The sequence below is a fragment of the Fringilla coelebs genome (assembly GCF_963513975.1).
Source record: "Fringilla coelebs genome assembly, chromosome: 4".
Classification (NCBI taxonomy): Eukaryota; Metazoa; Chordata; class Aves; order Passeriformes; family Fringillidae; genus Fringilla; species Fringilla coelebs.
In genome coordinates, this window is record NC_140032.1 from 53868714 (window position 1) to 53883717 (window position 15004).

The following is a 15004-nucleotide window of genomic DNA, read 5'->3' on the forward strand; positions in this document are numbered from 1 at the left end:
ATGTATTCAAACAAGGATATTTTCATAGTTATTTATAAGATGAAAATAGGTTGTTACTGAGCTACTGAATGCTTTGGATGGAGTTTTAAATGACTTTATTCATTTCATTATGAGAGGTCTTTCTGGAGTCTTTCAAGTGGCATTTGATACTAGCACCTCAGGTGTTATAATGTGTTTAGACTTTTCAATCCCTCTGGACTTACTACATTTTACAGTAGCTAAGGTTGGGCCTCGTTTGTTTGACAGATGGGTGTGTGTAAAAGCAGTGTTAGCAGCGTGCATGAGCTGTGTGGCTGCAGAGAGGGAAACAGGAGGTGCCTGTGGCGTTTTGCTGGCTGCACCTCAAGTGGTATTTGTGTGTGGACACCCCTCTGTTGGCCCTGCAGTCCCCAGTAACCCTGTGGCAAATACACAATGTAGTGATAAAAAAAAACAGGTTTTGTCAGCAGGATGGCTTGGAGCTCTCCTGTAATACACCAGTTTGATACAATAAATCTTTCTGCTCGTGTGAAGCACTTAATAGTTCAGGTTTATTAAAATCTCCAGCCCTCTGTGCAGCAGGTTGGCAGAGAGGTTGTACTGCCATAGGCAATGCTCTGTGTGCCTGTGGAGCTCTGCAGAGCCACACCTGGCAGATGGCTGACAGCTTTGTGGAAAGATGAGCTGTTGTGGGATTTTGAGAGGGAGGACAGCACTTCTGAAGGACTGCAGTCTCACTACCAACACAGTTCACTGCTTCTGTGCCAGCTTAGAAAAGGCATGCCTGGAAGAAATGCCTAGAGAGTCTGACCAAGGCATTAAAATTTTTTTCACCCTTTCTCTGCACTGGTTCAGCCATGGTGGCTAAATAGTCCCCCCCCATGAAACCCCTTCCTCCCCCTGCCCCCCCCCATGAAAAGCTGTCATTCTGGAAAATAGAGGGGAAAATAGTACATGGGAAGAAGGTGGAGATGAGTAGAAAAGCGAGATTTTTCCCTGAGCAGGAGAGATCTGTTCCGTACAGAAGAGGAATAAGTGTACCTGCTCTGTCAAGTCAGTGGCAAAGAAAAGGTGAAATGTTTACAATCTCTACTGAGATTTTTTTCTTCAATTAGCAGGAAGGGGAAAGGCTGACAGCATTAATTACAACAGTGGATGCTTTAAAACTGGACTTCATAGCAGATACTTCAAAACCATTCAGTGCAGGAGTGCAGCAGTCTTCAGAAAAAGCTCAATGCTTTGATAGCTATCTTGGCTAAATGAATAACAAAAGGTATTATGCATCCTGTTAAAGAGGAATTAATTGGTTGTGTTACAGAGGAATTAATTGGTTGTGCACTGTCAGAAAAAGGAGCAGCTTACCCTTAGTGGGTTCCTGTGTGTTTGCATGATCCAGCAATTCCAGTGGTTCCAGCAGGAGAGAGAAGGCAGTTAGACTGCAGTGCTGATCCACTTAGTGATCTGATGTAGATAAAATTTGTGATTTGTACATATCTAAATATGTTCCTTGATGAATTGCTGCGTTGCTCTCAGGGGTCTAGCCATTTCATGTCTGGCTGGGGTTTTGTCTTCTAAATGTGTATGGTCAGCAAGGGAAACAAAATTACCCATAGAGTCAGGCCTTCCAGGAGCAAGGGTTAAAGAAAACTGATTTTCTGTAGCAGCCATTTCTTCTGTCAAGAAGATTTTCCTTTTAGGACTTTTTTTTTTCTTCTCTTTTTTAACACTTTCATCTTTGGAATGGGAGTTTTCTGTTTTGGGGGAGTATTTTGAAATCAACAAAATACAAAGTAGACACATCCCAGTGTCAATTAGGTTACATAAAGTGTGCTTTGCTGTCTTTTGGGGTTTGATCAGAGGCTCGTTGAGCCATTGCAATTCCCTGAATGTCGCATGCTATCTGGTTTTAAATCCACCTTGGACAAAATCACATACATCATGCATGATTAATAATGGCTTTGTTAGCTGGTGTGGTAGGAGCTTAATTTAGTTACTGCTAAATATGCCTGATTTTTTTTTTCTAAGTTTATTCCATCTATGTAAATCCCATGGAGGTGTTACTTAACAATTTCCAAGAGGAAATTCAGTTTGCGAGTGAGAGGTATTCAAACAATTAGAAGTGAGAGATGTCTAGAAGAATTTCATGCATCATTTAACTCTTGTTCCTGCTGGTCAAATATATCAATTTTTTTTCCCCCTTTGTATTACCCTTTATTTTGCTACAAAAGATCTTGTGAGACCCTTCCTAAAATCGTGAGAGATTCAGGGAAGTGGATGCAAAATATTTCAGGTATTAGAAAATGCCAAGGCTGAACAGAGCTTAGAAAAACTCTTTTTTCAGAAATTACCCAAAGGAAGTTCAGGCTACCTAGCTTTCCAAACCATGGCAAAATAGTCTACACACACTCGGGGCTTGCACACCCCATGGAAGCAGCCCCTGTGAGCCAGGCTTTCTTTGTGCTTCTCTTACCACAGCACCTTTGAAGGGCTCTTATGCAAAAAGCTTGTGCAAAAACCTCCTGTCATCCCTTTCAGGGTAGCACATCAGTGTGCATGCAGCACCAGCCTCTAAGCAGAGGCGTGTCATTTGTATCCATGTGCTAAGGAAGAAGGCAAAAGGAGGAGAGCATAATTGGAAGATGTGCACAAGCAAAACGGCCCTGAGCCCATCGCTGCTGCATTGGCAATGATCTCACCCTGCCCAAATTGTACAGAGGAGGAATGTTAAACAGCACAGAGGTTCTGCAGGGGAATCCTCATGCAATCCACTCTGAGCTGTGAAAACAGTAACCTTCTTCAGCAAAAGGAAACCCTGCTTTTTATTCATAAACTGATAAGTTCAAAAGCCCTCTCTCTTTGTGAATGAAGACTAGACACGCTAGGCACAGGAAACAATTAGCCCGTAGCTCTGGGACTGGTCTGGGAGCTTTCTATAAGGTTTTTGTTTTGTTACTTGACTCTAGAACTATTTGTTAGATTTCGAAGTTCAAAGCCTGGCTCTTAGCACCACAGGATTAGACAGTTTAAGTAGGAGCATGCAAATCAGCTTAGTAAACTATCTGAACACAAAATGTTAGACTCCTTATGGCATCTGGAGGGAGTGATCACAAGATTGAGGCGATTGCTTTCCGTGGGCTCTATTATGCTAATCAGCAGTGCTAAACTGGGTTTCCCTTTCTGTCCCACTCCACCACCTCCCTGTACAACATTGCTTTTGCTTCTGGCTGGTTAGGTTGTCCAGGTGGCAAGTGAGGATTTCCTCATTTTTCTACCATACTGTAAGCAGGAGGATTGCATGTGAAAGGGAAAAGGGGAAACTCAGACCATATTGCTATAATTGTTAATATGTGGGCTGGGCACCCTGTGGAACAGGTGGTAATGTGGGACACCTTTTGCTTGCAGATTAGAAGAACCTATGCCTACTCCTAGGCTTTGAATTTCCACTAGCAGGCAACAGGGGGACCTATAGGAGAACCATTAATACACTATTCATTTACAGCATTTGTACATCCTGAAACTGAAAAAAATTCCTTCTGAAATCCAATTGCCTCTTCTATATACCATGTGCCAATGATGCCCTTTGTCCAGCATAACTTTTTCCTCAAAGGTGCTAGCTGGTGATTGCCTCGTTTGGTGTCAGTCCATGGTAATTCCTGGTCAGCCTTTGGGTGGTTTTCTGTTGCACCTAAGAGATGACTTATATTTGTGTAGGTTACCTGCTGTGGCCAGGCTTTGTAATGCTTTTTACACAGGGCGGATGGGAGTAATGACCAGAGAATGCCTGGTGACAAGAGTTACAGTCCTGAGCAGGTCAAGGTTCATTACAAAGTTACCTGGAGTCTGTCTTATGTATAAAACAAACCTTATAAAACCAGCCTTTGTCTTACTGTTCCCAGAGCCCATCCCTGCTCTCTCCTCATGGCAGCGAGACGGCTTAGACTCAGATGAGGCTCGCCTTTCCCCGCAGGCCGGGCGCTTGATTCGCCAGCTTCTGGATGAGGACAGCGATCCCATGCTGTCCCCTCGCTTCTATGCCTATGGACAGAGCCAGCAGTACCTGGATGATCCAGAAGTGCCTCCTTCTCCTCCCAATTCTCATTCCTTCATGAGGTGGGTTACGATTTTCCCATGCTGACTTTCACATGCAGCTGCTAAGGGTTTGCACAGTTGCATCAAGCAGCATCTCTTTGGATTGGCTGTGCTGCCTTGGGTTTCTGTCCCTGTTCACAGGGAACTGAAATTTTATAAAAAGTTCTTTGTAGTCGATTTCTGGGTTTGTGCATTAATATCTAGGGGCTGTTGGAGCACCTTTTGCTATCTGTCATTGCAGAGTAGCAACATAGCATTCTCACTTTTGTGGGCCTTGCCTTTATTCACACAAAGTTGATGTGGCCTCTGCATCAAGATGTACTGTGGCTGTTTGGATAAGCTCTTCCTGCACTCTCTGCTCTTGGCAGGAGACGGAGTTCATCTTTAGGATCTTATGAAGATGACAGAGAAGACCTGACCCCTGCACAACTCACCCGGAGGATTCAGGGTCTGAAGAAAAAGATCAGGAAATTTGAGGACAAATTCGAAGAGGAGAGGAAATACAGAGTGAGTCTCTAGGAGTTAAGCGTTTATGTGGAGATGGCTGCATTAGCAGCAAAGGGAAGGGACACCAGGGAAGTGGGTCAAGCATACAGAGGGACACCAGGGAAACATGCCAAACATACAGAGGGCTTGAAAGCTTTTATAATGAGGAAAGGGAAAAAAAAAAGGCAGAAGATCTGTGGCCCCCCCAAAATCTGTATGCACACCAAGCACATTACCTTTCCAGGTATTATGCAATATCCATGCAGCATGAGAAGGAAGGCTAATGAACTCATGGGATTTCGACCATTGCTTAAGACAGCGTGTAGGAATAGCTGTGTTCAATTTCTGTTTGTTTGTTTATTTATTGAACTTCAGCATATGGGAAGCACAGTGGCTGATCTCATTTGCATGATGGTAATCCCAGGACACCTGTGCATTGCAGCTGCCTTCCCTCCTGAGCAAGGGACCACAGTCAAGTGCTGCTGAGCAGCAGCAGTGTACTGGACTCTTAATTGTTCTGACATGCCCTTCTGATACACAGAAAGCTTTGTAAGGAACTGTAAAGCTCTGCAGGCATGTATCTTTGGCTATCTAAATCGCCAAGAATTGTTCTGGCCTGCAGTAGGAAAGGCTGAAAAAAATGCTGCTGTAGCCTAGAATTTGGGTTATTTGCTGTCTTTGGATGTGAGGCAGCCTTTGGTGTGGATACATGAGTCATAACACTTTTCCAACTGTTCATGCTAGGTTTCCTCTATTTTAGAGGTACCCTCTTGTTAGGAAACAATAGACACAAGGATTCCAATGTGCATCCGGCCCTCTGAGTCACTCCTACAACTTAATCATTGGTATCAAATGTTTTGTGTTTTCTAAAAAGAAAATCCATTTCACGATGCCCCTAAGACAGAGTGTTGTGACAGGCAGGAGCAATTAAAGCAAAGTGGGCTGGTCAGAGGTGTGCAGCTGCCAGTCAGAAGCCTGTGCCTGTGCTCTGTGCTGGCTCCAAATTCCACTGTGCCCCTTTGTGCCACAGACTTGTTTCAGTGAATCGCTCCTTGTGGCTTAATACAGATTCATCATGGCTTTTCTTTTCTCCCAGCCTTCCCACAGTGACAAAGCAGCCAACCCTGAAGTGCTCAAATGGACTAATGATTTGGCCAAATTCCGAAAGCAACTTAAAGGTGAGAACCGCCACTGGTGCACCTTTGGGGGGTAGCTTGACTCTGCCTCATTTGGATTTGATGTGAGGCAGTGATCCTGACACTATCACATTTTAAAAATGAAAAATTGCTCATCTTTCCCTGCTCAGAGTCAAAACTGAAGATCTCGGAGGAGGACCTTGGCCCTGTTGTGCGTCAGCGCAGCAACACGCTCCCCAAGAGCTTCGGCTCTCAGCTGGAGAAGGAGGATGACAAGAAGCAAGACCTGTCAGATAAATCTGCCAAGCCTGCCGTGGAAGTGACCCTTGAATCCATCCAGAAGAAGCTTCAAGAGAAACGAGCAGAGACAAATCGACCTGAAGACATTAAGGTACAATGTGGACAGGTCACATTTAGGCCTTTATGTGCAAGTAGGTTACTTGTGAAAGCATTGGGGTCTTCTACATTTTGTTAAAAAGTCTGCAGCCTTTAGTCTGGGCTCACTTCTTTAATTCCTTTCCCTCTGCCTTTAGTATCTTGCTTTTTTTACCCAGTGCTGTTTCTGTTGTATGTCATCTCGTGTTCTCTGTCTGACCCTTGCATGTTCCTAGTAATGTTTCTGAATTATCGCAATTTTGTCCTGCCCTGTTTTTGTCCATTTCTGTTGTTCCATCTAAAGGTTTTTGTCAAATTCTGTCTTCCAGTGCTTCTGGAGATTTTGTCATCTGCTTGCTTCTTGTTACCCTCCAAAATTGAAATGTTATTCTCTCAGGGTGTGTTACTGCTAACCTTCAGAGTTTCACATTTAGCTCTGTTAGCTGCTGTAATCTCTGAGGGTTATCAGCAGGGAGGTCATCATGTGTGATGTGAGCTCCTGAGGTTTGGGCAGCCTTGTAAATGAAGTCCTTGAGTCTGCTGACATGTAAATTGTGCACTGCTGTGTAAGAGTGAGGCAGATAGCATTGTCTTTGTTTGCTAGATCTGCAGAAGAAAAACATACAGCATGTGTTTTGACTATTTTCTGACTGTGGCAAGAACCCACAGCTTGGCCACTTACAGAGGGACTGTGATAGTATTTGGTGCTGTGATAGGGAGAAAAGGCTTGGTGTCAGGCAAATTCAGTGGGAGAATTTTGGCCAACTTACTTCGAGAGGTCTTCTCTAACTGTCTTCCCTTTTTTTTTTTTTTTTTTCCTGGGCTTTGTCCCCTCTTGTCTGCTACAGCCTTTCACTCCATAGCAGAATTGGCACAAAGAGACATTTTGACTGCACTTCAGTTCTTGGTAAAGTGTGTTTGTGACAGTCAAAGCAAAGGTGTCAAGCTTTACAAGAGGTGCTGGAGTTTGTCTCAGATTTGGAGAAAAAGAAAGAAAATGTGTTCTGTTGCAGAATTTACATTTTCAGATCTTAACTGGAAAAGATCCACCAGCATTAAAAGTTGCATGGTGTTGTTTTTTCAAAGCACACTTATAATCTGTAAATCCCCTTTAGGTACATAAAATACCTTCATATGCAAAGTTTGTGTGTTTAATCTGCCTGCATTGAGCATAGGGTTCTACTCACATTAACAGTCTCTTTGCCAATGTAGCTGGGAAAAGACAACTGGAAGGAAGAGATGAGTCTTTAAAACATAGTGATGGTATGACATGACTTTGGTTATGGCACAGATCAGTATTTTTTGAGTCCAGAAATCTGACTTTTTTTTTTTTCTTCCTCCCTTTCCCTCTCTCGCTGCCACTTTTCATAGGACATGACACGAGATCAGATAGCAGCTGAAAAAGTGGCTCTTCAGAGGGCTTTGCTGAATTATGAAGGCATTCATGGCAGACCGGTATGTACTGCAGCTTTTTTTTTTTTTTGTCTCAAAGTACATCTTTCTATGTCTTTGTCTGTGGTAAATGATGCCCCTAATGACCTTTTGATGTCAGGTCACTAGAACTTCTTGCTCTCCAAACCACACGCGCACCCTCTAATCCACCTCCCTGATCCTTCGCTTCCGCAGCTGCTGAGAAGTCTGTTCCAGGCAGGGTGATGTCCTCACACAGCACTGAGCTGGACAGACACCTGCAGGACAGAACCTGCAGGCTGAGTGGTCATTATTTTGGGACTCTGCTCATCAGGTTCCACAGACATCCAATTTGAGGTCCAGTGGACAGTCTGCATGAGAATATTTGTGCATGGTCCCCCATCCAGCCAGGAAGTTTGCACTTTTCTGGTATCACTGGTATAAAGCCAGCTTATTTGTGAATACAGAGAATTAAGTTTTGTCTCCTGTTGATCCTTGCTGTGGCAGAAACACAGTGGTTTCCAGGCCATGAAGTTAGTTTTTTATGAGTCCTTCTTTCACTGATGTCATCATAATCTTTGTGACCAGCTATATAGGTAAAGTAACTTAATTTCAGAGTGCTGCTAATCTCCTGAGCAGTGGCTTGGGAGCAGCAAATTACTGCTTCTAAGGAGTACTTGATTGGTGCAGCTCACAAATCTGTCATTCTGCTGCTGCACAAGATTCCTGATCTTTTCCTTCTGAATTATATCTTCCTTTATCCATTGTTTTAAAAAGTCTCACTAATTTATTTAAATGCCTTCATGGAGTGCTAATATTGTGCAGTCACAACTGTATTAGCAACTGAAAATGGCATAGTTACATCAGAGGACAGGCAGATTTCTTCTTGTGTAGAAAAAGGGCAGCACAATGGAATCCACTTAACTTTCCATGTGTTCTCTGTGAGACCAAGTCTTTTTTTGCTGCTTTTACAAATATATAAATCAACAGTTGGCATCTTACTGAACTCACTTCAATCTGTTCAAAAAGATAAACAAGCCCAGAGCCTGTCTCATCAGCATATTTTTATTTCCACCTACCTTTTTCTATGCTTCATTTATACAACTGCTTTTTAATTTGTTTTGTCTTGAAATAAGCTGCCTATACCTAGTAACACTGAACTGCATGGCAAGGAAGACTGATCAGCTTCTGCTGTTCCCAGCTGCTGGCAGAGCAGCAGTGGAAAAGTACTGAGAGCTTGAGGAGAATGCGGATAGTTCAGCCAAGGGTTTTTTTTTCCTTAAAGATATTTAACTAAACAAGAAAAACAATGGAGCTCAGATTTATTGTGCAGCTGGGTCTTTCTGCACCAGTGATAGATGAACCTGCAAAGGTGGAGCTGAACTGTTTTAGTTAAGCCAAAAGTCTGTCTCTGCAGAAATTCTTGAGCTGCTCTAACAATGAGAGCAATGGTCTCTTCCCAGCTGCTGCTCTTTTGCCACGTGGAGTGTGCCCCAGAGTTGTGTCAAAGGCTCCATTATTCTAACAGTCTCTCTGCATTTTGATGTTCTCCCAAAATATACTCAGGTTTTACTGGTCTTACTTATGTTTACCTAATGAGAGAGTGTGCCCATGTAGTAAACATTTACTTTCAGAATATGCTTTTTGTAAAGTTTGCTGGTGTAAATGAGCTGCAGGACCGGCTCAAACTCCATACACTTAACTTCCAGTGCCTGTACTCATTATCTGTGTTGCTCCTCCACACTGACACTCACTGAAGGATGTTGTTGAACTTTTCCATTCTTCAACATACCTAAGGACTTTGTACCCATTCCAAGGCTTATGTTTATTTTTCTGTACAGAACATTGCTGTTAATCAGCTTTGAAATGTTGTTAATTGAAGGTTTGATTCTCAGCCTCAACATAAGCCTCATCATAGTCTTGGGGTTTTTTTAAGTAACAGGCTGTCTGAGCCAGCAGTAGTGCTGTACCTCCTGCTCCACAAACTGCTAATCTTGTAAAGCTAGGAATAATATTATATATATATTTAGGTTACCCAGTTTCTCTAGTAGTATTCTGGATGGGTTACAGAGAAATGTCCAAAGTTGGAGGCAACTTGCTAGCCAGTGCAATTGAGTGCAGGCACATCAGCACAAAACTCAACACAAAGAGGACTGAGTGAATTGTTTCATGCTGCTCACATCTCTCTAATCCATGTGAGCTGCTTACTCAGTGAACAGGCAGCTTGAGGCTGTCAGGAATTGGAGCCCTGCTGTGCCTTGGGGGTGTGGGACATTCAGCCCCTAGAGCAGCTCAAGACTGCCCATCTGTATCCCCCTTATCAGGCCTGGGGATATTTGCATTGAACCAGGAAAGGAATAAAGATCTTCCTCCTTTTCCTCCGTGTTCATTTGCCCCCAACAGAGAGAACATAGGCTTGGTTATCAAGAGGAAGATGGATGCTACCTCCAGATGCTTACAGTTCATCCCTGCCATCCCACTCCTGGCAATACTTAGAGCCTTTCTGCCCCTCCCAAGCCAAAACTGTCTCTTTCTCTGGAGGGAGGATGTAAAAGCTTTAGAAAGATTATGCCAGTTAAAGTTAGCTGCAGACAAAATAAAAGGCAGTTTGAAATTGCCTCCCTGTCTCAAGCTGTAGTCCCTTTTCTCCTGTTTCTGTTGTAGAAAGAGAGACTGCACAAAGCTCCCTGTTACTCTGTTGTGTTGTGTTGTGTTACTCTGTTGATGCTGACTTTTGTGTGGCAGTTGTTCAGGTGCTCTCGTCATTAGCAGCACGTAGAAAGGCATGACATCAGTTAAAGCTTCCTCATAAGAGCTTTATAATCTAAAGTTAGACAAAAGATCTAATGGAAGGACACTTATAGGATGTGGGTCAGACGGTGCTGAATGATGATCAGGTATTGCTGAGGATTTTGTTTGTTTTCTGATGTGCTGTAAGAAAACACTGAAGAAATAAAACCCACCTTGAATCTGAAAGAAAACCAGAAATAACACATTCAGTTTGTAATGCTGTTAAAACTGGGGAGGGAGCACAACAAGGAATAAGGAGGAGTGGAATTAAGGGCAGAACAATATAAGGAACACCTGAGGTGGACATCACAGCACTATTTTCTCTTCTCTATGCCACACAGCCACGGCACCTTCATCCCTTCCAAGCATTGCAGTGAATCCTTCCCAGCAAAGTGGCTGTGAGGAAGGATGGAGAGCAAGGTTAGGGGGGCTAAAAAGAGGAAAAACTGCTGGCTTGTAGAGGAAATTAGGAGGAATAGCAAAGCCAGAAAGTCAGCTGTTGTGAAATCTGTAGTTTACCATACTCAAGGGAAGTCTCCTCATATTGCAACACGCAGTCAGTGCAGCTGCTTTCTCTTTTCATGGGTCACGAGCACGGCTCTTGAGGGCCGGCCACAGGAACAAGGATGGGAAAGCTCAAAGCTCATCTGGTGCTTAGGGTGGCAGACGTGACTGCAAGCACAGAGCACTGCCTGCACAGGTCATTTTGTGCTGGGGACATCTGATCCCTAACTGATCATTCAAACCACCTGTCTCTTACAGCCCCTTTACAAGACACCCCACACAGCTTCAGGTGGCACCAGGCACAGGTGATGCCGTGATGGACAGGAGTTTCAGGGCTAATGCTGCTCTCCTGTCATCCCCATACAAGTCTCTTTGAGCTACTCAGACTGAGGGTGATCACAGGCACATGAATTCTAGAGTGCAGTATTTGTTGCAGGCTTCATGGATGTCTCCTCTTCTTCTTTTTCAGGTAACCAAAAATGAGCGGCAGGTGATGAAGCCGTTGTATGACAGGTATCGCTTGGTCAAACAGATCCTCTCCAGAGCCAACACCATCCCTATTATTGTGAGTAGAGCGCTTTTTGTGGGGTATTTCTTTGGTTTCAAGCCGAGGAAGCAGGAATCACCACACTTCTGCTCACAACACAATCACTGAGGCTAAGTCCCAACCTCCCTTATCACTCAAAGATCAAGCAAATGAGAGATCAATGACACATTTCATACTGAAGTTGGGCAAAGCTGGTCAAGGAACTCTAGTGCCCACCTGTGAGCCGCAGGGCACATCATACTTTGTATTGTTTCTTCTCTTTCCATTGGGCTGCTGCTGTTATTTCATCCATCCTCTGTTTGGTACAGCCTCACTTCTTTTCCCATACCAACCCATGCTGAGCTGTAGGTCTTCCATGCTGCTTGGTTTCATAGGGTTGTATGTATAGGGTTCCTTTACACAGAACACAGAAGTGAGTAGATCCCACAGGAGATGCCAGGCATGTCTTTGGATGAAAGGGCCCTCAGTCTTCTAACACTTAATTTGTATTAAAGAGATCCTCTAAGTGATGGATATTCCCTCTTTCAGGGTGGTGCTTTGCCACCAGCAAGGAACTCAATACACCCCTCTAGGGAGAAAATTCACTGTTTTTAATTTTATACTATTTGTGTAGTCCAGTTCTTAAAAATTAATTCATCTAAAAAACCCACACTGAATACTTCAAGCCTAACTATGGAAAAAAGTTCTTTTATCATAGTTCCTGTTTACTGTCTCTGTCATGTATGAACCTTTTTTTTGCTTTTCCTGAGCAGTGCTCATGTCCTGCCCACTTTCTGTAGACAGCCAGTGAAGTGAATGGGCTGGCACAGCATTACACAGTGAAGTGTCACTCAGGAGTGGGGCTTTTTTCTGCAAATGCTGGGAGGTGTTCCTGGTCCTGCATTTAAAACAAAATAAAAAAGCTGTTCCTCCTGGAATATGCAAAATAAGACAGTGCTGACAATCAAGGAGGAGGCTGTTTAGGTGTGCATGGGCAGTTTAATGCAAAGCTGTCAAAGAGAGCCCAGGTCCTGTTAAGACACAAAACTGAAAATCCACAGAAGCTAGCAGAGGAGAGGTGAGACTGTTTTTTTCCCCCAGTCTTCTGAGCAAGAACAGTGAGAGGTTCATAGAGAGACAGAATGCATTTGAAAATCCATCTCTACATCAGTAGGTACTTCAGTGGGGAATCAGGCTCCTAGAAAGGAAATCTGGAGATCCTGTCTGAGCTTACCCTGTAGCTCTGGAGATTCAGCCATTGGGCTGGGGATTATTTTCTTGCAGCCTTTGCCTCATAGTCACTACCCAGCCAATAATCATCCAAGTTTCTTTTTAAAAACAGATTGGCAGTGGTGTCCTTTGCTAAGCAACATCCTGAGAGAAAACAGCCCAAGGTTCAGGGGGTTTGCCAGGCCTGTTTTTCTTCCTTGAGAAAGCTATTTCTCCTGGTGGTCCAGCAATGAGCTGGGAGTGTGTGGGTGAGAATGAGCTGAGAGCAGGTGGTGGAGGAGAAAGGGGTTCGCAATGTAACATACTTGTTAACACCTGTCACAGGGTTCCCCCTCCAGCAAGCGGAGAAGCCCTTTGCTGCAGCCAATTATCGAGGGCGAAACAGCTTCCTTCTTCAAGGAGATAAAGGTGAAGACCTCCAGCTGCTAACTAATTGCTCAGTTTGCGTCAACTTTCCCCTTATACCAATGAAACAAAATGGTTGATTGATTTTTTTTTCATCAGTGTTGATTTTTTTGCAGTGTCCTCCTGAAAAATCAGTAGCTGCTTTAAGCCTCGCCAATTCTGATCAAATTCTTCCCTTGTTGTAGATAAGACTACAGTGTTTCCTTGGCTTTGTATTCTTTCCTATCCTTGTCCTTTCCCCTCCATCTGCACATATATTTTATTTTGCTTAAAAAAAAAATTATAAAAATCACAGTTACCCGTGTACCTTGCTTTTTTTTCTTGCTTTCCTCCTTTCTTTTAAAAGACACTAACTTGTTTTGCAGTAGTTTCTCTCACTCCCAGGCTCTGTGGCTTGCTCACAGCACCGTGGCAGGAATGAGCTCTCACAAAACTAACCCTCGCACGTGGAGCCAGCCGGGGCATTTACGGGATCCTTACCTGCTCCCCTCCACTTGTTTTATCCAGGCTCTTTTTCACCACCTTGTGCAGGGCCTTTTTAACTTAATGAGGATGGAAGTAAGAACAGCTTGGTTCTGCTAGTTGATGCTTGGTCAGATTTGGATGGCAGGATTGTTGTGTTTCTTCTTGTGCTGCTGTGGAGTAATAATTTGGGGTGGGGAAGATTGCTGTGATACAGGGCTTTTCCCTGAGGAATAAAGTCCAACAGCAGACCAGGACACACAGTGTGGAGCTGGGCTCTGGCTTGCTTTCTGTGCCCTTGCAGTGTAACAAGGGAAAGAAGTGCTTCAGCATATTTGGGTCATATTTCTGTTATCCAGCCAGAGCTTGGTTAAATGTAAGTACTGCAGACTTAGAGATCCGAGGTGATTGAGTCCAGTGGATTGTATATTAATGGACTATTCAAGGCACATATTCTTTAATACCAGATTGCAGATTGAAGATGTTAAGCTGCTGTTTGGAAGCTGGTTAATGATCACTGAGCTTCTTAGTATTTTCTAGACAACTGCTGGATCAAACCTGCAGTACTGGTCTGGTGGGGAGTGTTTTTGTTTGCTTCTGGTTTTTTGTTTTAGTGTGTTGTTTTTCCCCACCACTGCTTGCACCCAGTGTGAGAACTTTGAGCTGTCAATTATGGTGATCTCTGATGGCCAGCACGGGCTGGTGCTGTGCCAGGGCAGCACCAACCAGTTCAGCAGTGTCCTGCAGGGAATACAAACCTGGAGGGGTTGCTGGAGAAGATTTAGATGACAGCCTTAAGCCTGCTGACATGATGTGCCTATTAACACTTAAATGGGGCTTTGTGAAGCTGCATCTGGCAGCATTATACTGAACTACACTCAGAAGTAAAGAGAGGCAATTAGCAAAAGGCCCCAAAACTTAGCTCCTCCATAGGTCCACTATGGGCAGGGAAATATTTGACAGGCTGCTGAAAATGTCAGTATTTGTGTGTTTCTGGGTGAGTTTTTCTTGAAGCATATGGGACAGTTGACTAAAAACTGGCAAGGTGTTTTGAGGTGACCTTACGAAACATTTTAGTACAATATCTTGAATGTTGTGTTGGAAAAATAATTAGGATTCTTGCTTTGTGGGAGTGCTGATACTCTGGGGATTTGACATTTGTAACTCTGGGATGCCTCATGATTGCCTGACTGTCCAAGCAGGTGCATGCTACGTGAATCTCAATCTCGTGTATGAAGATCATTCTGGTTCCAGGTGTAAATGTTGCTGCAGGTTTAAAGTGAGGTTCCTATGTAAGACTTTAGAGGGCCTCTTCTGTTGGAGTTCTGGCTAAGAATCCTTTTAATTCACTCATTTCTATTTAAGAGTAAAATTATTTCAGAGGTCTTGTGAGAACCAGATGCGGTGTGTTGGCTCTGAGGTCTAAATGAAATTTCTACACTTTGTTTTTCTCCTGTGGCCTCCCATGGCAGGAGGTTGGCTTCTGAGCTGCTTGCTGGCTCGGGCAGTGCGCTGTGCCTGCAGTGAGGCAAGACAGGCTCATGGGTATCTGTGAGGAAAACACCTTGCATCAGTCCTCAGGAGCAGCTTTGTCACACTGCTTATGGAAATT

General features: G+C 43.8%; 1 protein-coding gene across 7 annotated transcripts in view; it reads left to right on the plus strand.

Moving 5' to 3' along the window:
• FAM13A (family with sequence similarity 13 member A) overlaps positions 1–15004 on the plus strand; it is a 117687-nt gene that overhangs the window by 97037 nt on the left and 5646 nt on the right. For 6 of the 7 annotated variants that reach the window (XM_084204843.1, XM_084204844.1, XM_084204846.1 and 3 more), the window contains 7 exons: positions 3876–4089; positions 4437–4575; positions 5651–5732; positions 5861–6081; positions 7437–7520; positions 11239–11334; positions 12850–12933. In XM_084204843.1, coding sequence (XP_084060969.1) covers positions 3876–4089; positions 4437–4575; positions 5651–5732; positions 5861–6081; positions 7437–7520; positions 11239–11334; positions 12850–12933 — 920 coding nt within the window. The remainder of the gene's footprint in view (positions 1–3875; positions 4090–4436; positions 4576–5650; positions 5733–5860; positions 6082–7436; positions 7521–11238; positions 11335–12849; positions 12934–15004) is intronic. The other variant, XM_084204845.1, reaches the window with a different exon arrangement.